General features: G+C 45.3%; 1 protein-coding gene across 1 annotated transcript; it reads left to right on the forward strand.

Annotated features, from left to right (window-relative positions):
* Positions 1 to 1,443: 1,443 nt before the first annotated feature.
* Positions 1,444 to 25,702, forward strand: SLC10A1 (solute carrier family 10 member 1). The gene is made up of 5 exons (XM_034993018.1): positions 1,444 to 2,377; positions 14,163 to 14,373; positions 21,384 to 21,562; positions 23,265 to 23,461; positions 25,491 to 25,702. Exons 1-5 carry the CDS (start codon positions 2,022 to 2,024, stop codon positions 25,700 to 25,702), a joined length of 1,155 nt encoding a protein of 384 aa, XP_034848909.1. The 5' UTR covers positions 1,444 to 2,021.
* Positions 25,703 to 26,504: the final 802 nt, after the last annotated feature.

Here is a 26,504-nt window from a genome sequence, read left to right on the forward strand (position 1 = left end):
AGCAAAGGCAGAAGAAAAATTATTAAATGTCCTCACTACCTACAGCCCACTGACAAGTCCTTGAAACAGGCCGAGTGACATTCCTCTAGGAACTCAGCTGCCTTGATGTTAGTCCTTTGCTAAGGGCAAAAGGCATTCTTAGCCCGACCCCCAGGATCCTAAGCTTACTTTAACATATAAAAATTCCTTTGGAAATTTCCTTTATCTCTACCCCCCAAGATACGTGTTAGCAATCCTCCCCCAAGCATATGACCCACCGATATACATCGGAAGGGTCTCATGACTCAGGTTTTATTAGACAGTAATGAATGACCTTTTCGCAACAATAGCTAGCCCCCCTCAAGGTCCTGGAAACCTTGCTCCCAAAATTCCTTAGAGACTTAACACTATCCCTAAGGCCCTCCCAACTTGGAAGTTGGGATATAATCAGCCACTCCTCGAGACCCCAGTGCAGCTTTCTCTGCCCATGGGTCCTGTCCCTGTGCTTTAATAAAACCACCGTTTTGCACCAAAGACGTCTCAAGAATTCTTTCTTGGCTGTCAGCTTCAAACCCTAGTATCTTTCCTACATCAAGAAGGAAAGGAGCTTTGTTGCTGATGTGCTTTGGAGTAGGGTTCATGAGCCAAGAGTTCGTGAGACGTTTTTGGTGCAAAAAGGTGGTTTTATTAAAGCACAGGAACAGGACAGTTGATTATATACTTTGGAGTTGGGGGAGGTTAAAGACAAGGGAAGTTTCCAAAAGGACTTTCATATGCTAAAAATGACTTACAGGATCCTGGGGGCCTGGCCATTGTCAAGTTAAGGTTGTTTTCCCCTCTAGCAAGGTATTAACATTAAGATAGTTGGGAGATCCCTGGAAGATGTCACATGTGTCCCACCCAGGAGTGGGGGGAGGTTGCACGGTGTCAGCTTGTGCTTTGTCTTCAGCTAGCCTGCCACACACACACACACACACACACACACACACACACACTCACACTCACACGGCAGGCCCTGCCCTAGGTGCGCCCCTCTTTCTACTTCTGCTGCCCGCCCAGAGCCTGGCTCCCAGCCTGAGACGCAAGGGCAGAGTGCAAGGAGAGCAGTCAGGAAGGAAATCAGAGAGAAAAGCCTGTGCATTCCTGCTTCCTTCTCAGCAAGTTTCCCAAGCAATGGGGCGACTCAGGCTGCTGGTGGCTGGGAAATCGGGGCACAAACATCTCTGCGGCAAGGGTTCCCTGAGAGCTGCCTTTTAAGGAAAAAGCCCCCCAAGCTTCTTGAAAGCCCCTCACCATCCCAGCAGGCTTTCCGCTCTGCAGAGCATATTCTTCCCCCCGGGGCCTGTTCTGTCCAGGTTCGGGAATAAGAGAAGGGTTTCCCCAGAATAGGCGAGAAGGGCACGGCCCCTGTCGTCTTCCAGAAGAGCCACGGACCCATCGCCTCCCAGAAGCCAGCAGCACACCTGTCCCACAGCCCCTGAGATCGGCTACCTCTGTCCAGCAGGGAACCGTGACGCTCAACTGTTTCACTACCCGGGTTTGGGGGCGGATGGAGGTGACCCGCTGGGCACGGGAAGGGCATCTTCCCCTGAATGAGAACTGCGGCATCAGGGACTGAACAGAGAACAGGAAGGACCAGACCCGGATCGGTGCAGGCCTGGACAGGTCCCCCGGGACAGAAGGCCTGTGGAGTGCGCTCAGTGGGCGGCGAAGGAGAGAAATGGCTCTCCTGTCCCAGCGGTAGCAAAGTGTTGCAAGGGAAGTGTGACTGACACCTGGGAAGGCTGCAGAGGCGCGGGAGGTGGAGGGCAGGGAAGGCCAGGCAGATAAGGCTCTGGGTTCTCTCCCCTTTGGGGCCGCAGCCAGAGAAACAGCACCAGTTGCATAATCCTTCTATTTGCCCAGAGCCACATTTTGTCCCGAAGCTTGCTGCCCTGGGAGGGGACTGAAGAAGGCACCTAGCAAAGACTGGGCACAGAAGGGAGTCAGTGGAGAACAAGGGGTGTGCAGGGTCCCCCGGCCTCCAGCAGCCACGCAGGAAGATGGAGGCCCACAATGTGACTGCCCCGCTCAACTTCACCCTCCCACCCAACTTCGGCAAGCGCCCCACCGACAAGGCACTGAGCGTCATCCTGGTCTTCTTGCTGCTCATTATCATGCTCTCACTGGGCTGCACCATGGAATTCGGCAAGATCAAGGCTCACTTCTGGAAGCCCAAGGGGCTGGCCATCGCCCTGATAGCGCAGTATGGCATCATGCCCCTCACTGCCTTCACGCTGGGCAAGGTCTTCCAGCTAAACAACATTGAGGCACTGGCCATTCTTGTCTGTGGCTGCTCCCCGGGCGGGACCCTGTCCAACGTCTTCAGTCTGGCCATGAAGGGGGACATGAACCTCAGGTAGGACTGGAGGTAAGGAGGGAGCCGCCTGGGGATGGAAGCTGCACTGGAGATGTCACAGTCTCGGGAAAGAGCAGGGTCAAAGTCAGGATAGGGAGTGAGTGGGGGTCAGGTGGACACTAGAGCTGGGGCTGGCGGGCATTGAGGCCAGAGCTTATGCTGGGCCGGAGACAGGAGTTGGGGTACATCTTGGTTTAAGCACCAAGTCAAAGGGGCCCAGCTAGTCCAGAGGCCTCCTGAAAACCCCTTTCTTCCAGAGGTGTCTCAGATGGGCCACAAGAACTGACCTGAAGGAGTACTATTTAAACCCGAGAGGCCTCTGGGGAACTCTGCCCCCTTACCGTGGTAGGCAAGTTGTCTGCTTTGAGGCCAGAGATCTGAAAGGGAGTGCACAGGGGTTCCAAACTTCTCCAGGGAGATCAAGGTGGCTTAGAACCAAAGACCCTTCCCATCCCTGTAGAACAGGCAAGACTTTTCAAAGATCCTTCCAGTTCTCCAGGCATACGGGACGGCTTCTCTTAACTTCCCCCATGGGCCCGTCAGACACAGGAACACATCCATGCAAAGACATAACCAGGCAGATTCTAGAGTTCCCCGGTGCTGGCACAAGCCATGCTGGGCTGCATGCACCTCAGCCAAACTGGTAGGGGTAGAACCCCTCACCCAAAGCATCACAGCAGAAATCTGGGCTCGCTTCTGTAGGGGCCGGCTGAACACCTGTCCTTCCAAACAGGTGGGACTCTGATCTAGAACGCCTGCCAGAGTGAGGCCATTTCAGACCTGCTCCAGCCTCAGCAGCAGCCCACGCTGGCTGAGGGAAAATCACCAGCAAAAGCCCTTGCCTCTCTGTGAGCCTTCGTCTCCAGCCTGCCCCCTCCGAGGTTCAGTCCTCAGTGGAGACCCCATCCCGTGCCAGGCAGGGCAGTGGGTTCGGACAGCGCGGCTGCTTGTGCTGGCTAGCTCCCTGCCAAACGTGCTAAGCACACCAGCCAAGTCAGGTGATGCAGAGGAAGGCCACCGATCTTTAAGTGGAAAACCAAGAGTGAGTGGGTCTTCCCTGGGACCCACCTTCTGAGCTCCAGACTCTCTACCCATGTGACTCAGCCCTCACTGAGGCAGTTGATGGGAAGACAGGCACAAAAAGGGGGTTTGGGGTGCCTGGGTGGCTCAGTTGGTTAAGCGACTGCCTTCGGCTCAGGTCATGATCCTGGAGTCCCTGGATCGAGTCCCGCATCCGGCTCCCTGCTCGGCAGGGAGTCTGCTTCTCCCTCTGACCCTCCCCCATCTCATGCTCTCTCTCTCTCATTCTCCCTGTCTCAAATAAATAAATAAAATCTTAAAAAAAAAGGGGGGGGGTTGGCTTGTACAGTCTCCCATGGGAACATGTTCAATGTTCAACTACCTGTGAGGAAAGTCTTCCCTGCCTCTGATCCAAATCCTTCCTGCTGCAAAGCAAGCCCTCCGTCTTCAATCTGCCCTGTGGACAAGGCTCACTACGGCCCCTGCGTCCTGAGAAACCCGGACCGCAGCTTCATCCCAGTGTAGAAGGGGTGTTTGTGGGTGTGAGTGACCAGATGTCCCAGCCTCAGCAGCCCGTGGGTGCCAGCGAGGTGCAGCAGCATGCCTGCCCCTGCCAGGTCCGAGCCCACCACCAGCCCAGCCTCCAGCCACGCGGGAACATGAGCCCTCCTGCTCTCCTGCTCGGCCTCCTTGCCTGGGCCTCTGGGGACCCTCACTTCTACGAAGACCCCACAGAGAAATGCTGGGATGCCCGCCTTCTGCCACAAAGCCCCTTCCCACAGACAAGCCCCCACGCGCATGAAACCATGCCTCAGACCCCAGCAGCAGAGCATGTGTCTCCCCATCTCCCTTCACGGGCTGCCAGACTTTAACTTACCATTGGAGTTCATGTGGGACAACGCCTTACGCTAATTACGATGAGATGATACTGATCATACAAAAGAGCCAGGCACGCAGCAAGCGCCTCCCATGAAATCCTCATACGGCCTCCTGGGAGGAGGTGCTGTGCCGAGTCCCATTCTAAAGATGAGGAAACTGAGCCACAGAGCAGCTAGTACATTTGTCCAAGGTCTGGGAGGCTCCAAATCCCGTCCTTTCGCTCAGGTGCCTTCAGGGCCAGGCATGACCATAAGGGAACAAAGTGGCTGCAGGGGGCCCGCCAGCCGTGGGGCCGCGGGTCTCTGCCGTGGGTGTTCTGCGGGAGCGCCCAGCCGCCGCCGCCTGCTTCCTGCTTTTCAGGAGAAGGTGGAATCTCCCTTTTTACAGGAAAACTCCGAGGTTTTCCCTATTGGCCACTCCTTAACATTTTTTTAAAGCCCTGTGCAAGCCAAACGGAGTATGTGCCGGTCCGAGGCTACCAGTCAGGGCCTCTCTCCAAGCACCACACTAGACGATTTCCCCTGTAGGGTTGGGGCGGACCTGACGACGCCGGTTCCGCTTCATAGATCAGGAGCCGAAGCCCAGAGACTTGCCAGAGGTTTCCCAGAACCTGCGGCGAAGTCGCGCCTGGAGCCGGTCCCGGGCTCCCCTGCGCGCGTTGCTCCTCACAGCGGCGGGGTCCGCGGCGGCCGCCATCACAGGCGGAGGCCACCTTCCGGGAGGCCGGGCCGCGGGGGGGCAGCCGCGGCAGCTCCCTCCTCGAGGCTGCCCCACACGCCAGCTCCCAGGAGTGCGGGGGCCCACAGGCGAGGGGAAATGCCCTCAAAGTTGAAGCGAGCTTGGCCCTTCAGAGACAGCGGAGAGGAGAGCGCCAGAGGGCCGCGAGCTCTTCTGGCCGCCTCTGCGGCCCCGCACGTTCAACCAGCCCGCAGGCCTCCGCGCGCCCCCCACGTGGGCGCCTAACCAGGAATCTCACACTTCACCAGAGGCTGTCGGGTACCCCCACGCGCCCTCAGCTTCAGCCTCCAGTGCCTTTTTTTTTTTTTTTTTAAGATTTTATTTATTCATTTGACAGAGAGAGACACAGCGAGAGAGGGAACACAAGCAGGGGGAGCGGGAGAGGGAGAAGCAGGCTTCCTGCGGAGCAGGGAGCTGATGTGGGGCTCGATCCCAGGACCCTGGGATCATGACCTGAGCCGAAGGCAGACGCTTAACGACTGAGCCACCCAGGCGCCCCTATCTGATAGAGACAGTGAGAGAGGGAACACAAGCAGGGGGAGCGGGAGAGGGAGAAGCAGGCTCTCCTCCGAGCAGGGAGCCCAATGTGGGGCTCGATCCCAGGACCCTGGGATCATGACCTGAGCCCAAGGCAGACGCTTAACGACTGAGCCACCCAGGCGCCCCCTCCAGTGCCTTTATTGACAAGGGCTCCAAACCTGTCCTCCCCACAGGGTATACAGATGTCCAAAAGTTGGGCATGTGCAGTGCTCCGAGAAGCAGGAAAGAGAAATAAAAAAACTACACGTGCTCCTTTCCCTCTGGCCCTCTGGCCCCCCAAGAGGCAGCCAGGCCCACGCTGTTCTGCCAGAACAAGCTCCGTCGGATCTCAGAGCTAGAGTCTGGGCAAGTCACCTCCCCTCCCTGATCCTCATGGTAAAGGGAGGATCACGACAGTGATCCTGGAGGTACCTGGAGGTCTTGGAGCATGGTTTCCATCCCCCTGAGTTCACAAGGCACACCATGTCCCAGAGCAAATTCCAGAACTTCTGACATGCCAAGCCAAAGTAAGCATGACTCCTCTGTTCAAGGGCATCAAAACAAGCACACAAGTTGTGTGTGGCTTTTCTCCCAAGAAGAGATCAATAGCTAGCACTGTCGCCCCCGTGTGTCCCTCCCCAATCTGGTACCCCGCTACCCACCCCAAGGGAGCACAGACCCTTTTACACTATTACTACCTATTTGTATATATCCATAAGCAAGACACATTGTTGTAGTTGCATGTTCTTAAATTTTATATAAACAGTGCCATACTGGCCAGATCACTTGACAACTTGCTTTTTGGAGATACAGGCATAGGAGTAGAATGCCTACTTCAGTGCATTTGAGCCCCAGTGCAGTGTGCTTGAATGTATCTGTTCTCTTGGCAGACATTTATTTATGTGGATTTCATGTTCTGCTGCTTTGAACATTCTTGTAACTGTGCCCCATGCTCCCATGTGAGAGTGCATATAATCAAAGCAGGACTGCTAGGTGGTGGGGTCCACACACCTACAAATAAGTCTCCAGAGTAGTCCTTGCACTTCACACTTTCCCCAGCAGTGTATGAAGATCCTTCTTTTTCCTTGTCTTCATCTGTCCTCGGAATTGTCAGACTTTGTAATGTGCGCCATCTGGTGAGAGTGAAATGAGTCACAGCAGCTGCAAATGATTTCAAGGGAGGTTTAGCACCTTTTCATATGTTTATTGGCCATTTGGCCAATGACTGTTTCACCATTGGTCTTCTTCTAGAAATATGTCCTTTGCCGATTTTTCTATGGGACTGTTGTGTTTTTTCTCATTGATTTCTAGTTATTTGTTGTTTTTGTGTGTTGCAATGGTCTACTCACAGTTTGGGGCTGGTCTTTATACCTTGATGATGATGTCTTATAATACAGAGTGCTTATTTTAATTTAGTCAAATTTACCAATATTTTTCCTTGACAGTTTGTGTTTGGGGAGGGTTCCTTTAAGATATCATTGACTATGCTCAAGGTCATGATGATATTCCCCTACATTTTCTTTGAAAAGTTCTAAAGTTATGCTTTTCACATGGAGATTTTCAACCTAGAACTTACTTTTATGTATAGTGTGACCTAATTTTATCTTTTCCAGATGAAGAGAGAATTCCCAGTACCACTGAGTGAATTTTTCTCTGGTAATTTGTAATTCCATCTCTCACATAGATAAAATTCACCAATATGCATGGGTTTTGTCTGAGCTCTCTCTTCTACTGGTCTGTGTGACTACCTTGCCCCAGTACCACCAGTACCAGTTCTTAATTACAGTGACTTTGTAAGTCTTGATACCTGAAAGGTAAGTCCCCACACCTGGTTCTTCTTGAAAATTATGTTAGCTATGGGGCACCTAGGTGGCCCAGTTGGTTAAGCGTCCAACTCTTGGTTTCGTTCAGGTCATGATCTCAGGGTCCTGGGTTGGAGTTCTGCTTGTCCCTCTGCCTCTGCTCCTCCCCATGCTCTCCCTCTCTCTCTGCCTCTCAAATAAATAAACTAAAAACTGTTTAAAAAAGAAGAATGGGATGCTTGGGTGGCTCAGTGGTTAAGTGTCTGCCTTCGGCTCAGGTCATGATCTCAGGGTCCTGGGATCGAGTCCCACATCGGGCTCCCTGCTCGGCAGGAAGCCTGCTTCTCACTCTCCCACTCCCCCTGCTTGTGTTCCCTCTCTCGCTGTCTCTCTCTCTGTCAAATAAATAAATAAAATCTTTAAAAAAAAAAAAAAAGTGGGCGCCTGGATGGCTCAGTTGGTTAAGCGACTGCCTTCGGCTCAGGTCGTGATCCTGGAGTCCCGGGATCGAGTCCCGCATCGGGCTCCCTGCTCGTCAGGGAGTCTGCTTCTCCCTCTGACCCTCCTCCCTCTCATGCTCTCTGTCTCTCATTCTCTCTCTCGCAAATAAATAAAATCTTAAAAAAAAAAAAAAAGTAAAATAAAATAAAAAAGAAACTAAAAAGTATACAGAAAAAATTACTTTTTGTTCTTGTTTTTTGCAATCTCAGATGTAAAATCCAAATGTCACCAAAAAATGTACATAAAGATTTAAAAATTTTATAAGGCTAAAAAAACCACAAAGTCAAGATACAAACATTATGCTGGGAAAAAAATATTAGCCAAATATAGGCCAAAGAATTAATTCCTTCAATATGCAAAGAACTTTTATAAATCAATAAAAAAGAACCAATAATTCAAAAGAAATGTAGACAAAAAGGATATGAACAAGTAGTTCATAGAAATGTGAAATACAAATGACCAATAAGAAATGAAAGGGGTTGGTGCCTGGGTGGCTCAGTCGGTTGAGCCTCTGCCTTCAGCTCAGGTCATGATCCCAGGGTCCTGGGATCGAGTCTCTCGTTGGACTCCCTGCTCAGCAGGGAGCCTGCTTCTCCCTCTGCCTGCCAGTCCCCCTGCTTGTGCACTCTCTCTCTGACAAATAAATAAATAAAATCTTAAAAAAAAAAAAAAAGACAAAAAATTGTTAGCTCCACTTCACCCTTAACTCTTCATTTGATTTTGGGGATTAGGTCTCAAGTCTACAAAAAATATTGCTGGAATTTTGATTAATAGATTAAAAATTTAGAGGCCATCTTTATAGTATTGTGTCTTCCCATCCATGAAAATGATATAGCTTTTCTTTTGGGGGACAGGACCTTATTTTATACCTTTCTATGGAGTTTTATAATTTCTTCTATAAAGATCCTGCATGTCTCTGTTAGATTTGTTTCTAAACACTTCATAGATTTTGTGAATATTATGGCATTTCTTTTTTTTTTAAATTGCAATATAGTTGACAGACAATATTAACTTTAGGTGTATAGCATAGTGATTTGACAGTTATTTACACGATAAAATGCTCACCACAGTAAGTGTAGTTACATCTGCTAAATGGTATCTCTTTTTAAAAATCCATGTCCTGGCGTGTGGTGGGGTAGGGGGGCAGAAAAACCATGTCGTAGTTATTTTTCCTAGGACACAACTGATTTTTTCATATTGCTGATGTATTAAAAAACTCATGGATTCTCTTACTTTCTAGTTGTAGTAGAATTTCACTTGGATTTCCTCTGTGGACAGTCCAATCATTGGCATGTCGTGAAAATTTAATTTCTTTTTTTCCCCCCAGCCCTATATAGTTTTTATTTCTTGTTTTGCTGTGCTAGCAAAGACATATATATATATGTAGTGTGATTTACAATAGAGGTGGGTAACAGGTATCCTTCCTTTATATTTCTTCTTAGAGGAAACTTTCTAATTTTTTACCATAAAATGTACTGTTTGCTGTAGATTTTTGATAGATACCCTTTTCAGGTTACGGAATTCTGTTCTGCTGCTACTGTGCTAATTTTTTAAATGCATGAACACTGTATTTTGTTGAATGACAATTTTCTTAGCTATGAAAGATCATACCATTTTTCTTTAATGTGATAATACAGCAATATATGTCGATAGATTGTCTAATGTTAACCCATTCTTACATTGCTGGGATAAACCCATCTTATTCTTTTTATTATTTTGTAAAGGCATTGCTAGATTTGTTTGCTAATATTTTATTTAAGATTTTTTCTTCTGTGTTCATGGGTGAGAATGGCCCCTAACTTTCCTTCCTCATAATGTTCTTTTGCAGCTTTGATTTTAACATTATACTACTATTCAGGGTGCTTGGGTGGCTAAATCGGTTAAGCGTCTGCCTTTGGCTCAGGTCATGGTCCCAGGGTCCTGGGATGGAATCTCACGTCAGGCTCCCTACTCAGGGGGCAGTCTGCTTCTACCTCTGAAACTAATAATACATTATGTGTTAATTAATTGAATTTAAATAAAAAAAATTTAACCTTAATAAAGTTATACTATTTACATACAATAACTGGGGCATGTTTCCCTTTTTGTATTCTCTGTATAATATTGAGACTATCTATACTTTGAATGTCTAATCAAACTCTGCGATAAAACTATACACATCATGTGGGGTTTGGAGGATAGGTTTTCACTACTTACTTCATGTCCTCAATGATTCTAAGTTGATTCAGGTTTTCAGCTTCATTTTGAGTTGGTTTCTATAGATTATATTTCCCAGGAAATTGTCCATTCAATCCAAGCTGAAAAATGAAAAGTACAAAACTGGCCTTGGTTTCTTCTATAACTCCCTAAAATCTTTAATGTGTCTGTAATTATGTACCCTTTTTCATTCCCAATATAATCAATCTGTGCCTTCTTTTTCCTTGATTAGTCATGCCAGAGGTGTCTTTTCTTGGACTTGGAAAAAAAAGCTGCTCTTGGTTTAATTCATCCTCTCAATTTATATAAATTTTTAAATTTATTCTCTCAACTTTAATATTTTCTTCCCTCTATTTTCATTGATTTTACTTTGTTTCTCTCTAATTTTCTGAGTAAGATACTTAGTTCATTTTTAGTCTTCTGCTTTTCTATATAAACATTTGAGGCTATAAAAATTTTCCTCTAAGAATGATTTTAGTTGCTCCCCAGATTTATTTTTTTATCGAGATATAATTCACTTACCATAAAGTTCACCCTTTCAAAGTGTGTAATTCAGTAGTTTTCAGTATATTTACAAGGTTGTACAACTATCACCAGTATCTAATTCCAGAACATTTTAATCATCCCAAAAAGAAACCAGTTAGCAATCACTATACATTTCTCTCTCACTCGAGCCCCTGGCAACCACTGATCTATTTCATGTCTCCATAGACTTTATAGAAGTGGGATCACACAATATGTGGCCTTTTATGTTTCTCCTTCTTTCACATAGCATATTGTTTTCAAGGTTCGCCCATGTGAGGGGCGCCTGGATGGCTCAGTCAGTTAAGCGTCTGCCTTTAGGTGAGGTCATGATCCCAGGGTCCTGGGACCGAGCCCTGCATCAGGCTCCCTGCTCAGCAGAGAGCCTGCTTCTCTCTCTGCCTGCCGCTCCCCCTGCTTGTGCGCTCACTCTCTGTCAAATAAATAAAATCTTTTTATTTTTTTTATTTGACGGAGAGAGACACAGCAAGAGAGGGAACACAAGCAGGGGGAGTGGGAGAGGGAGAAGCAGGCATCCAGCTGAGCAGGGAGCCGATACGGGGCTCGATCCCAGGACCCTGGGACCACAACCTGAGCCGAAGGCAGACACTTAACAACTGAGCCACCCAGGTGCCCCAATAAATAAAATCTTAAAAAAAAAAAAAGGTTCGCCCATATGGGAACATGTGCCCGTACTTAATACATTGCTTTTTGTGGCTGAATAATATTCAGTTGTATGGATACACCATATTTTACTTATCCATTCATCAGTTGATATTTTTATTGTTTTACACGTCTTGCTTATTATGCATAATGCTGCTCTGAACGTAAGTATACAAGTTTTTGTGTCAACATATGTGCTCAATTCTCTTGACTATGTATCTAGTAGAATTCCTGGGTCATATGGTTACTGCCCATCCCAGCAACAACACAGGAAGATTCCTATTTCTCCGCATCCTCTCCAAGACTTATTATCCATCACTTTTATTGTAGCCATACTAGTGAGTATGGTGATCTCATTATAGTTTTGATTTATATTTCTCTAATGACCAATGATGTGGAGCATCTTTTCATATGCTTATTGGCCATTGGTATGTCTTTTTGGATAGTGTCCTTTGAAGCACAAATGTTTTTAATTCTGATGAAATCAAATTTATTTTTTTCTTTTTTTGTGCTCTAGATGTCATTTTCTTTCTTTTCGGGGGAGGGTCTCTACCACCATTTTATTTTATTTTAAAATGATTAAAAACTAAAAGAGGAGAAAAATATCAGAGTGCATCCTCTGTAGTAAGGCTAACTATTGTTTCATGACATTTATTACCCACCCCCCGCCCCAGGGGTACAGGTCTGTGATTCATCCGTCTTACACAACACCCAGTGTTTACCATAACACATACCCTCCCCAATGTCCATCACCCAGCTGCCCCATCCCCCCCCTTCCCTCAGCAACCCTCAGTTTGTTTCCTAAGATAAAGGTCTCTTATCATTTGTCTCCGTCTCTGGTTTCATCTTGTTTCATTTTTTCCTCTCTTCCCCTATGATCCTCTGCCTTATTTCTTAAATTCCACATATCAGTGAGATCATATGATAATTGTCTTTCTCTGATTGACTTATTTTGCTTAGCATAATACCCTCTAGTTCCACCCATGTTGTTGCAAATGGCAAGATTTCTTTTTTTTTTTTTTTTTTTGATGGCTGCTAATATTCCGTTGTATATGTATACCACATCTTCTTTATCCACTCATCTGTCAATGGACATCTGGGTTCTTTCCATAGTTTGGCTATTGTGGACATTGCTGCTATAAATATTGGGGTGCACATGCCCCTTCAGATCACTACATTTGTGTCTTTGGGGTAAATACCCAGTAGTACAATTGCTGGGTCATAGAGTAGCTCTATTTTCAACTTTTTGAGGACCCTTCATCCTGTTTTCCAGAGTGGCTGCACCAGCTTGCATTCCCACCAACAGTGTAGGAGGGTTCCCCTTTCTCTGCATCCTCACCAACATCTGTCATTTCCTGACTTGTTAATTTTAACCATTCTGACTGGTGTGAGGTGGTATCTCTTTGTGGTTTTGATTTGTATTTCCCTGATGCCGAGTGATGTTGAGCACTTTTTTATGTGTCTGTTGGCCATTTGGATGTCTTCTTTGGAAAAATGTCTGTTCATGTCTTCTGCCCATTTCGTGATTGGATTATTTGTTCTTTGGGTGTTGAGTTTGATGAGTTCTTTATAGATTTTGGACCCTACCCCTTTATTTGATTTGTCATTTGCAAATATCTTCTCCCATTCTGTTGGTTATCTGTCATTTGCTGTGCAGCTTTTTATCCTGATGAAGTCCCAATTGTTCATTTTTGCCTTTGTTTCCCTTGCCTTTGGAGATGTGTCTAGCAAGAAGTTGCTGTGGCCGAGGTCGAAGAGATTGCTGCTTATGTTCTCCTTGAGGATTTTGATGGATTCCTGTCTCACATTTAGGTTTTTCATCCATTTTGAGTCTGTATTTGTGTATTAGATGTCATTTTCTAAGAAACTATTGTGAATCCAAGGTCATCTCCCATGTGTTTTAAGATGTGTTGCATTATTATTCTATCCCAAATGTTTTTTCCATTATGATTTTATATTTGACACATGAAATTATTAATTTTTCCAATAGTTATTATTGATTTCTTGGTTTTAACTCTCCTCTTTTCACAAATATAGACCTCAGTTCTAGTCCCTCCCTTTATCATGAAAACCTAAGCCTCCAGATAACCAAGACTAAACTCCACCCCCTACCCACTCCACACAGTGTGGCTTCAGCTTGAGCTCACCCACCAACTCCTTTGCATTCTGTTGCTGGCACCTGGAAACCTCCCTAACTTTCATACAAGCTCAAATATGTGTTTAGGTGTTTTAGATATTCATGGAAGAAGGATTTTCCCATTATTTAGTTCACAATATTCTTTGAGGGTCTCTCCTCACCTCTGACATCTACTTATTCCTAGTGATACCTCTACCTGTTGCTGTCCTTGATGGCTATACTCTGGACCCTTTGACCTAGGCCATGCTTGATGTTCACTGAAGCTATATTTCACCTCTATGGAAACAATGAAGAAGTACAGATAGATAATAGGGCTGTGGGGAGGAGAGACATACACTTAGTGGGGATTTCCTGGGGTCTTGCCAACCCCTCATGCCCAACCTTCCCACAAGAATGGAAGCCAGAGCCATATATTGTCACATGAATATCCACAAATACAACAATGTTCCCTAGCTGCTTCATTCTTTCAGTCAGCCTTTCTGGAAGGCTTCTCCCTATACAGGACTAACATGTATTGGAGTGAAAATGGAAATGGTAATAGTACAATTAGGATACAGATTAGAGCTGAGAAGATATATTATCCAGGCTCTGGGACTCACACTCTATTTATCGTAAATAATGTAAAGATAAACCAGAAAGTAAAGAACTTGAGAATATCAACCTGTAGCCTGTATCTCCTAAGCCTACCGGAAAAAAGAAATTAATGTATGTAAAATGCTTAGCACAGTGCCTGACACATAGCAGGTAATGAACAGAATAGTCTATGTTAATGGGCTCTCTCTGTACTCTTCCTGCTTCTCCCACCCAGCATCGTGATGACCACCTGCTCCACCTTCTTTGCCCTGGGCATGATGCCCTTCCTCCTGTATGTCTACTCCAGGGGGATCTATGATGGGGATCTGAAGAGCAAGATACCCTACAAAGGCATTGTGGTATCACTAGTCCTGGTTCTCATTCCCTGCACCATTGGGATCTTCCTCAATGCCAAACGGCCACAATATGTACGCTATGTCCACAAGGTAAGAACCTGGGGACCTGTGCAGGGAGCAAGAACACCACTATCATCTCAGTGTATTGCCTGAGGAGAGTCACTGGGCTTTCTCTGTGTCTGTTTCCTTCCTTATTGGAAAAAGAAAAGGGTCTACTATTGGTACACCTACTTCATGGGATTGTAATGTACATGAGAGTACTTTTGAAAAGTTAGGAGAAAGAAGGAAAACACCACACACAATTATATGATCATTATTTTCATAATAAAAAACTTGTATTATGTACCTCCTAGATGCTAAGTTTTATGCTATACTCTGAGGTTTCATTGTCATCAATGAGTCTGATATTAGCAGAAAGTGAAGTGATAACACATGACAAATCAGATCAAATACAGTGTACAATTAAGTATTGGCTGAATGCAAGAAGATCGGGTGAGGGTAGACCATGAAGAAAGGGTAGGATTTGGGTCAGCCTGGGGGAGAAGCCCGAATAAAGGAACTCTGGGGGAACGAGGGCCAACTTGCCTGACTTGATGAGAAGCCAGAGGAAAACAGGGGAAGAGGTAGTGTACGCACTCTCAGCATTTCAGGTGTGGGACGGGAGGGAGAGAGGAGTAGAGGGGGCTTGGAGGAGCACTGTGGTCACACACAGGACATCACGCCACTTCCCTGCCCTTAGAAGAATCATAGACTCTTGGGAGTGCTGTGATGGACCATCTACCAACTTTGTAACCCTAGAGCTCAGTCCCTGTCAGTCTCCCCCTCCAGCTCACTGCTCATCCCCCAGGGCCGGGGCTCCAAGCTCGTCCTCAGGAAGGATTCTGCCTCAGGCCAGCCTAGCCTACAAGGCCTGCTGCTTGGAAGCTCAAGGCTTGGCAGCAGCTTTGGGCCTGAGACAAAGAAAATGTAAGTCAAGTTTTCAGGACTTTTCAATTTTCACACTACCATCATCCAGGGTAGGTTTGCCCTTGTCCTGGCCCAGTCCTGATACAGTGGCTACAGCTCCCCTTCCGCCCTGTTGGAAGACCTGGTCAAGTCATTCCCCCTTCTGTCCATGTTCGATCACCCCACCTCAGTTCTGAAGGGCAGCATCCATTCTCTCCACTCTTGCTTCTCCGAGATATGCTTTTATTGATAATGATCCCCAAGTCCCCCCAGCCTCCCCCACCTCTGCTCTCATTTCTTAAGTCTCTGTATTGGTTGGTTCTTCACAATCAGTATTTGATACAGGCTCACCTCTTTCCTAGCTATAAAAACAAAAACAAAAACCACCTCTACTGGGCTCCAACACCTGCCCTTCCTCCCCTACCCATGCTTCAGGAAACATCCCTCCCTGCACCTGCATCCCCCCCCGCCCCCCGCCCCCTTCCACTCCCACCACACCCACCAGGGCCGCTCTCACAAGTGACAGGCCCTCAACAATTAGTCTCAGCTACTTGAATCCCTCTCTTCTCTCATCCTTGGTCTCCCATCCGCTCAGCATGATGATGACCACCTGTTCTACTTTCTTTGCCAAATCCAACAGGCATTTCTCAGTTTGTCCTTAACTTTTTAGTAACTATTGGTATGGTTGACCATCGCCTCCCTCTCAGAAGACTTCTCCCTCAGCTGTGGTGATCCGGGCACTCCTGCTCTCCTATTACCTCTCTGGCACTTCTTTTGGACTCTCTAGTTAAAGTTCATCTGGTGAAAGTTACTTCTCTGCCTTCAGCCCAGGCTTTCTGCTTTTCTTACCAGATTTCCCTAAGCCCAGGATCTCCCCACCATGAGATCTAGTCCATCTCAATGACCATCCACAAGCTGATGACTTCCAGAATGCCATCTTCAGCCCTCAACTCTCCTCTGACTCCAGAATCCATCTATTAATTGCCCAATCTTTCTACCTGAATATGCGTCAGGCATTTAAAACTCAGTATGTCTTAAATTAAAACCATCTCCTCTCCAAGCCTGCTCCTCCCCATGTGATTATCTCAAGGAATGGCGTTCCATGTGCCTAGCTGCCTGAGCCACAAAACCGTTAAATCGTTCTCAGTGTCCCCTCTCCATCCCCTCTGATATCCACCTAAATAGGAGATTGTCTATTCTGCCTTGTGTCACTTGGATCCATCCACTCCTCCCCATCTCTGAGAACACTATCATCCACTCAGGCCACTATCCTCTCTTACAAGACAACTGAAACAGCCTTCTAACCTGGCTCCCTGATCCAGTTTTAACCTGCGGATGGAGATGGAAAGTACAAACTCTTACTGTGTCTTTCTTACTGTGCTTAAAACACATCAGTTCTGTACGCTCTCCAGGATAAACTTTAAAACTCCCCAGTGTGGCTTCCCAGGCCCTTCTTGATTTGCTATCCCCAGCCTCTCCAGTCCCAGCTTTTTTCTCTTTGCACGTCCTTCCCTCCACCTGGGACACTCCCCACATTAGCAGGGGGAAAAAGCCCCAGAAACCTTTGTGTCTATCATGTAATTTTATTCAAGATAGTCTGTGGAGGTATAGGAATGCAAAAAAAAAAAAAAAAAAAAATTAAAAATGTGAAATGACCCGTGGTATCATTTAATGCAACTCTGCTCTTCCCCATTTTATAGGTGACAAAGCCAAGGACTATACTGCCAGTCACAACTAATATAAGAATGTATGTCTCCTTTTTAACTCAGAGTAACTTTAATTAAAGTATTCATCTGAGGATGCAGAAACAATCTCAGATTAGAGCTGGAAGGGCTTTCAAGATAAAGTTCAGTCTCCTGCCTTATTCCAATTTTATAGATGGAATGACTGAGGCCCAGGAACTTACATGGCAGAGCCAGGACTATCAGTCAGGCTCCTATTCCTGTTGCGTTACACGCCTGCCACTCAATTCAACAGCAGAAATGGAGTCCAGTGAGATCTCCCTCTTGTATAAGATATAGTGAACGATAAGTTGAAAAATGAGCAAACACTCGTCCCCGCCTTTTTCCACACTTAACCCTTCCAGAGACTTTCAAATCACAATTACCCAACTTCTGATAACTGGCGCTTGGCAGAAGGCATCTGCTCAAACTGTTCCATCCCTTGCATTACTTTGTGGGAGGTCACATTTAGATAGGCCAAGATACAGTTTCAAGGATGCTCTATTTGGGATGGCAATTCAACTCATACTTTAACTTACCCATGCCAGGGTTTATTCAATTCTATGCGGTCAGGCTGATGAACCTCAGCATGACATGGTCCACTTTTACCACAAGCCATCCACCACCCTTAAATAAGGGTCGTGCTGTTACAGTGACTCAGCCCGTCCCCCTATGCTTTTCCCCTCCCTGCTGCTACCGGAGAACCGCCCCACCTCCGTCTCACATGTCTGCCAACTTGGCGGCTTCGGCTGCTGCCAGGCTGTTGTGTCTTTTAACACTTGCCTCTGCTTCTGCTGCCTTTTCTCTAGTTCTGCAAACTCCCTAAATGAGATGATCTTCTTAGTTTGGCCATTCAGCAACCTGTGTAGGCCACCTTTGTGGGCAAAGTGAGCTAGATCATGTCCTGGGCCACCGGCATGCGGATGGATTGGCTGCCTGTGAATGTACTCTCCTCACAGCTTCCATCAGCTTTCACAGAGCAGTGAAGTCGGCTGGTGCAAAAAACATGGTAACCTGTGGAGAAGCAACTACCTATGGCCTCTTGTCACAGCAGGAGGTTGTGGACAAATGGCAGGACTGAGAGTAACAGGAAGCTTTGGGATGGTCAATTCCTCTCCTTTAGCCGTGAAAAATAAGAGGAGGTACAATTTAGTGAGTCAGTTCTTATATGCCAGGTGCTGAGCTGTCCACCTCACTCAGAAAGGTTGAGCAACTGAGCGAAGTTTATGCTCCTACAGACTGGCAGAGCCAGCCTTCACACCGGGGTCACACCAACATCTGTGCTCAAAACCACTCTACAACCCCAAAGAGTGGAAGAACAAGAGTGAGGGAATACAGCAGCTGCCCACAGAGAAGAGGATTTCTGGGCTCATGGACAATTTCTGTAGCCCAATGACCCCTACATTACCCATTACACTCTGGATGGGGACAAAATCTATTTGGTCATTGAGTAGAGGAAAAATCCAAAAGGAGAAATCAATCCAAATGCAAACTGGACAATTCATCAGTTAAGTCTTCCAACACAACTTGAAACATGTGGTTATCAATGAGGTCTGTGAAAGTCCTTCCTATCCTGGGGTAGAACCACTAGTTGATACAGGTGACATTTAAATGGTTACATCAGGGGGCACCTGGGTGGCTCAGTCGGTTAAGCATCTGACTTCAGCTCAGGTCATGATCTCAGGGTCCTGGGACCCAGCCCTGCATCGGGCTCCCTGATCAGCAGGGAGTCTGCTTCTCCTTCTCCCTCTACCCCTCCCCCTCGTTCATGCTCTCTCAAATAAAAATCTTTAAATGATCACATCAGCTGCAACATGGATTCAAACATAGAAATGCAAAACAGTGCAGCTGAAATTTGAGCAATATGTTAAAATGTTACCAAGACAACTTCCTGAATGTAATTAATGCCACTGAATTGTACACTTAAAAATGGTTAAAATGGCAACTTGTATTATATACATTTTACCACAATTTTTATTTTTTAAGATTTTACTTATTTGAGAGAGAGGGAGAGAGTATGTGAGAGCACAAACAGCGGGGGGGGGGGGGGGGAGAGGGAGAGGGAGAATCAGACTTCCCTTTGAGAAGGGACCTTGAGATCACAAGACCTGAGTCGAAGGTAGAGGCTTAACCGACTGAGACACCCAGGCGCCCTTTATCACAATTTTAAAATGTTACTAGGAAACATGTCACATGAATGAACTGGAAACTCGAAGCAATACACCTAATAATTAGAAAATAACATGGTAAATTCAACAAAAGTTTGCTATATATTCCTTTACTCAAAAGATTAGAGGGATAAAGAGCCTTAAATTTATGCATATACTTTATCACTTTGGTGTGTCATTCGCTAAAATGCATAGACATGTGAGTGCACTTTGAAAGCTTTTATTCTTATGTTACATGCTAAAAAGTCTTATTGTTAATTTCATCATAAATTCACCTATTGAAAATTTAAAATGGTATGTAAGATGGGGGCACCTGGGTGGCTCAGGTCATGATCCCAGTGTCCTGGGATGGAGCCCCACATCGGGCTCCTTACTCAGCGGGAAGTTTGCTTCTCCCTCTCCCTTTGCTCCCCGCCTCCTCCCCCAGCTCATGCTCTGGTCTTTCTCTCTCTCTCTCTCAAATAAATGAGTAAAATCTTTTTAAAAATAAAATGGTATGTAAGATGCAACAAATTTTAAAATAAAGCAAATTCTAAAATAAATGAAAACATACCATTGTTCCCAATAAATACTGCTTTCATAGCCACTCACCTGGGGCAGGGTGAACCTGCATTGTTTCTGATGTTGCCTTACTACCCAGAACATTTCTGAAACTTTTTTTGGTAACTTCCTTCCTATCCAATCTGCAGGTCACTTGAGAAAGTAGGCTTGCCCCTTTATGGTTATAAATCATTTGGGGTCTAAAATCACATTACCTGGCTTGATCACCCACCTTTACCAGCTTCACTTCAAATGACTCTTGGCAACTTCCAGAAATCAAATTCATCCTAAAATGGATGCAGTCTGTACCCATAATGGAGGTATTTGAGACAAGTATGACAGGTTCCAAGAATAACTTCTGAGTTCCAAAATATTTGGAGCGAGTGATGGTAATACGGTAGATATGTGTATACAGGCTCCAGAGATAATGACTTTGTAAGAAAACTTCTAATTTGTAACCAAAAACTTGTGGGAGGACGGAATAGTCTCATTCCTTCCGAGTCACAGCATTTACTGAAAAATCCGTGATCCAAAGATGTCAACCAGAAGCCATGCTGGCTTAGTAACGTGAAAATAAAGGAAATCTCATTCAAAATACAGTTGGGAAGCCCTGAAGGGACTACCACTCGCCTGAGAGTAGGTATGCCTTTTGAGTAGCTCGTGACTTTGGAATGCTATGGAACCAGCAAGGCTTCCTCATTTCTAACAAGAATAAAATTAAAAATGGCCTTTATGTCCAGGAATTATTAGATGCCATACTCTTGCCAGCCACTTGGCCATCATCAAGGTCCTGGGAATTCTAAACCTGATTCCCTGGAACCTAAAGGAAACCACCTCACTGATATTTCCACAAAGAATGCTGCTCTCGAATGAACCAACAACCAAACCTCTGTCATGGTCCAAAAGGATTTCCCCCAAATGCTCATCTAGAAAAACTGACTAGAGATGCTCAACAACTGGCCCCAGAAAAGGAAAAACAGTATTAGAAATCTATTAACTGATAGCTCAATTAAAAAAAACAACAAACTCTGGCTTGGCCAAATAATCATCTAGTACTGCTAGAGACTCAAAGTTCCCATTACTGACTACTGGAAAGTCTTCATGAACCAGTACTAGCGGGGAAATAGTAACAAGGTCCCAAAGAGTGCCTATTTTGCTTGACCCACCTGCCCAAAATAGAATTCAAGAAAACCTGTCCACACTGCTCCCCAACACTTCAAACTGCCAAAAGCAGCATACCTTGCATTACCCAACAGAAAGCTTACTTTACATACCCCAGCAGGAGGAAGAATTTCTCCTGGCCTAGCAATAGCCCTGCCAATGCCGACTCAGCGAAACAGCCCCTCCCAGCTTGTCCTCTCTAAAAGCCTAGTGGCCTGTTCTCAGCACTTGGCTCCGGTTCACCATAGCTTGCTTGTCCCAAACTGCACTTCACCGATTTCCAGAATTCATTTTGCTGGTAAATATCTGGCTCTCTTGTTCTTTTAACAGTCAACAGTAACAAAAATATTAAGTCTCTGTTGTCCAAGAAGCTTCCTAGCTTGGAACCCCTAAGAATTCCAAAAAGATGGAAGATGAAGGTTTTTTTGCACTCCCTCTTCAAATACCATTTTTTCATTAAAATGTTTCCCACCTTTGACACCCACCCATGCTTCCTCAGACTCTCTGCTCCTCCCTATCCCCTACCACCCTTCTAATTGCCTTTTCTTCCTATCCTCATTTACAGGGAGGGAGGATCGTCATGCTTTTGTTAAGCGTGGCCATCATAGCACTTTCTGTCATCAATGTGGGCAAGAGTATCATGTTTGTCATGACACCACACTTGCTGGCCACCTCCTCCCTGATGCCTTTCATCGGCTTCCTGCTGGGCTACATCCTCTCTACGCTTTTCCGCCTCAATGGACGGTAGGTATTATTTTATTTTTTAAAGATTTTTTTTTATTCCTAAGAGACAGAGAGAGGCAGAGGGAGAAGCAGGCTCCTTGCCAAGCCTGCTTCTCCCTCTGCCTCTCTCAGTAGGTATTATTTTAGATCTCAATGTCCCACCGGCCTCATTCTTGTCCTGGTCTCTCAGGAAAAGGTAAGATCCAAAACCCGGGGGAGGCATTTTCCTGGCAGTATGTACAAATGCATCAACTGAACAAGGAACTTTGGACAGTGACAAGCATTGGAGTTAAGTTACTAAATGGTTTAGGAACAAAAGCATCTAATAACCCAAAGAGCAACAGCTCATGATGAAGTGCTCCCTCCTGAGCCTAGATTCCATCTCCTGATGAAATCTGGTAGCTAAACGACTCTGGAGTAGCTCCATGTCATCATGGTGATGATCATCTTCCTTTTCCACTCTTCCACCTTGCCTGCCGAGGCTTTAGTCTTGACAAGGACACCACTGGGTGACAGCTCTGCTAAGTGGCACTAAAAGTTGAAGTGGCTATGGACCTCTGCTGTACTTTAATCCAATTCACAAACTCAGGGGCTATTTTCAGAGACAGTCAGCCTTATAATCTGGTGTAGGATTATCAGACACACCGTCTACATAGTGCAGTACATTTCAGAAACTTTGCCTCTTTTCAGCCATAAACAAATACTTATGCAGAAGTCTAAACATTAGTAGCACCCTAGTGCCCTCCCACTTGCCCCCCCAAACTGAATTGCTTTAAAAATACAACTTAAAAAATTATCCATTTTAAGAACCACACTAATAAAGAACAAATTATTATAGTAGATATAGCACGTGATTAGAGTTAAAAGGCTTTCAATGACCACTAGATGTCAATTTTCAGTGATAAATGGCCACATAATCAAAGGCCATCAGAGTAATTAAGTTCCCCCATAATAAATGTGCTGAGACAGCTTTCAGAAATTTTTAGTAACTATTTTAAAACACTACTATCACAACTCAATAAATGTGTATTCAGTAAATGTAAACATCCCATTCCTCAGTCCACAAAACGAGAGCAAAACCAAGAGTATATTCCAAAGATAGATAATGGGGCTGAATCTTTTAAGATTTGAGTGAGCGAGTGTGTGTTGGGGGGGGGGGGTGTAGGGAGAGGATCTCAAGCAGACTCCCCACTGAAGAAAGGCCCCCATGTGGGGCTCGATCTCACAACCCTGAGATCATGACCTGAGCCATAACCAAGAGCCGGACGCTCAACAAACTTGAGCCACCCAGGCGCCCCCTCGTTTGTTTTTTAATCATTATGGTTTTGGAATTAAAGATCTTCAAACCAGAAACTAGCAAACGGGACAAGGTCCCCAGGCATTTCAGACCATTTTCTACTTATGTTCATACTGCAACTGTCCCATATGTAAACTGTATAGAACAAGCCAATGAATGATACTGGCTCACACTTTCATCCCTCATCAGCCAAACATCTCTCCAAACTTTAATTTGCCTGCAGAAGCAGACAAATGGTAAATCTCTAAGCTACTCAAACTCTCATAAAAACTCCCTGCCATGAACCTACCAGTCACCATGCACTCCCACCTTCATTCAATGGGTCTTAGGTAATTTGGGGAGGGAGGGAGATGGACAAGTGAATTCACACCTTCACATCCCTTCTAAGGAAATAATGGCTAGGTTTGTTTTTTTTAACCTATACAGGTGCAGCCGCACTGTCAGCATGGAAACTGGATGCCAAAATGTTCAGCTTTGTTCCACCATTCTCAATGTGACATTCCCCCCTGAAGAGATTGGACCGCTTTTCTTCTTCCCTCTCCTTTACATGATTTTCCAGCTTGGAGAAGGGGTTCTTCTCATCTTCATTTTTCGGTGCTATGAGAAAATCAAGCCTTCCAAGGGTGAGTATTGAATCACTTAGCATTCTCCCATATTGGACCTGATCCTTGCCAGCAAACAAATTTCTGGCAGGTACCTTTTAGATGGGGCTTCAACTCTTAACGAGGTCACTAGAAACCAGGTAGCACCAGAAGTAGGAAAAAACTTCAAAGAGCCAGGGCTATTTCCATGAATTGCACTCCAGCCAGTCTTCTAGCTGGAAGAATCGACTGTGGAGAGACTTTGCCCTCATTGGAATAAGGCAATTTTGACTAACTGGGGAGACCATGGAAGACTCTATGTCTTAGATATTTAATAGCTGTGAGGTAGTAATTGTGTGAAGAGCTCCTATTCAAAATCTGGAAAATTCAGTTTTCTTTAGGACTAGGTTCTTCTTAGAACCAGGTTAGACCCAAACACCACTGGCACTCCTTTATGAAAAAACATTAAAGCAATGCAGCCTAATAAGCCAGGAGCCAAAAGACTCCCAATTCTGGTTACACAGTAAACAAAAGTTTATTACAGGATCACAATTATCTAGTTTGTTTAGTCTGATCACTACTGAATTACTTTCTAAACAATAGCACAGCACCTCTTTTCTATGATGTTCAGAGCATTTTTTTTATTCTCTTTATAATAAACCTCAAGGAAACCTAAGACCCTTCCTCTTGGTGGACTTCAACTGCAAATGTCACTTTTCCAAATCAGGAAACCTTACTTAGTAAGGTACTTCAGTAGAATTCTAAACAGTAGAATCACTCATATCCTTCAACTCGATCTTGTTTCCCATGAACTTGAGGGGCTCCTTCAAGATGTTTTCTAAACCCTGGGAATGGACTCAAACCCTAGGAAGACAACCTTCCCTGGGGGGCCTTCATTCTCTTGGTAGCTAATGTGGATTTACAATTAAGACAGAATCTTATCAAGCAGCCAAAAAGAAACCATAAGTAGCTGACTGTACTTTCTAACTTTATAAGCATTGGTTTAAAACTACAGTGGAAGGGGGCCTGGGTGGCTCAGTTGGTTAAGTATCACACCCAACTCTTGACTTTGGCTCAAGTCATGATCTCAGGGTCATACCCGCCTCAGGCTCTGTGCTCAGTTGAATCCGCTTGAGATTCTCTCCCCCTGCTTGCAAGCACATGCTCTAAAATGAATCTTAAGGGACGCCTGGGTGGCTCAGTTGGTTAAGCATCTGCCTTCGGCTCAGGTCATGATCCCAGGGTCTGGGAATCAAGTCCCACATCAGGCTCCTTGCTCAGCGGGGAACCTACTTCTTCCTCGGTCTGCTGCTCCCCCTGCTTGTGCGTGTTGACAAAATCTTTAAAAAACAAAAACAGTAGAGTTGTGGAAAATAATCTAGTCTGATGCTTACCTGAGAGCAACTCAAATTTGTTGCCCATTAAGTCTTTAGTCTCCACTGTCTTGCATAAGTAGTATGAGGTGGAAGCTTCTAAATCAACCAACCAGATTCCCAAGTTTGCAGGGCTACAATGCACCTCAGAAGACCTTCTTTGGAGCTAATGCACTATAAGGGCTGAAGCAGCTGTGCTCAGGGTGAAGACTCGTTCTTGTGTTTCTGAGCCCTGTACCCTTCTACAAAAATGGGGACAATCTAGATAGGTGAAGCCTGAGTCCTATGATCACCACTCACCTCCATACCGGCAGGAAAATCGGTGTCCAAATACAAGAGGGGGGCATGAGAACTCCACTTAGAAGACCCCCTAAAAGCTCTTTCCTCCCTGCCCTTTCCAAGTCAACCCTGTGGAACATGTAACTCTCCCACTGCATTGCCTGTACCAAGTTGGAGAGGAAGTGATGAAGAGTCAATAAAGACTAGACTTATTTGTAGTATTACCATTTGGGATGTTGAAGGGAAAACAAATCTTTCCTCCAGAGTTTAAGTCACGGGAAGCTAGGTGGTAAAGAGATGGGGAAAAAACCCCACAAAACCCCACAGAATACAACTTAACACCTAGGATGTGCTGTCTTTGAACTAGCTTTGTATTAACTACAGTTGCTCTCTACCTTTGACTCTTTTCAACTTTCCAGATAAAACAAAAATGACCTACACAGCTGCTGAAATTGAAGAAACCATTCCAGGAACTCTAGGAAATGGCACCCACAAAGGGGAGAAGTGCTCCCCTTGCACAGCCTGGTCAGAAGACAATTCAGTGCAATCAACTGGAGAGCAAAAGATGAAAGAACACCAGAGCCTTGTGTCGAGTTTCTCTAGCCATGCCAGCAGGAACTATCAGAACTGACAAACCTTGCCTGAAGGGAGGACAGTCTACCTGAAGAGCCTCACCTATCCCCAGCTCAGAGGTTGATACTTGTTTAAAAAATAAAGACTTGTTCAAGGACAGTCCTATGAAAAACAGAAACCAAAACTGCCTTTTGTCCCTGAATTTCCAGAACAGTGTTCCATAGGCATATAAGAGGCACTCAACTTCTGAACTAGCCAATAAATAGGGGCTTTTACCCTAAAATCAACTATCCAAATCCTATTCCAGCCTTTGTGACAGAGAAGAGGAAATAAATGCTCAGAGCGCTGCCAGATTTTAAACTTCCGAAGTCCTTTACTAACCTTAAAATTCCCTTCTGACGTTTCTGGGGTTAAAGCTCCTGAGAATGCCAACATGACACTGAATGTACAAAAGCAGACAGAAAATGCAAAAGCAATTAAACACGACTAACTCAAAAACTCAGCTGTAATTTGTGAAATGGACATTTCTGGAGAACGCAGAGGGAGAAGGGAAAAGCCAGAAAACAAGGGAACACGAACATCCACAGAATTATTCATTAATCTATCCCATCAATTAACTGTCAGTGGTTTTCGTATGATCCCCTTTAAAAGTCAGAGTACTACAAGCTACTGCAAAATGAGTGATTTCTCTAAAGTCTAAAATTTTGAATTTTCTCCAATGAAACATACATCTTGCTCATATGCAAATAAGCATTAAACAATACTTGCAAATAACAGACTGTGGCTAATTACTTACTTGTGATTTTTGTACCGTTTATTATGGTTAAGTTCAATCGAAACCCTGAGGACAATTTTAGGGC

Source organism: Mirounga leonina, unplaced genomic scaffold, assembly GCF_011800145.1.
Source record: "Mirounga leonina isolate KUSES-001 unplaced genomic scaffold, KU_Mleo_1.0 Mir_82, whole genome shotgun sequence".
NCBI lineage: Eukaryota > Metazoa > Chordata > Mammalia > Carnivora > Phocidae > Mirounga > Mirounga leonina.

Bases quoted from the DNA above. Each gene is read 5' to 3' on its own strand.
- SLC10A1 (XM_034993018.1), top strand. From the start codon at position 2,022: ATGGAGGCCCACAATGTGACTGCCCCGCTCAACTTCACCCTCCCACCC. The intron at 21,563-23,264 runs GTAGGTATTATT...TAACCTATACAG, and splicing joins CTTTTCCGCCTCAATGGACG to GTGCAGCCGCACTGTCAGCA. The intron at 23,462-25,490 runs GTGAGTATTGAA...TCAACTTTCCAG, and splicing joins GAAAATCAAGCCTTCCAAGG to ATAAAACAAAAATGACCTAC.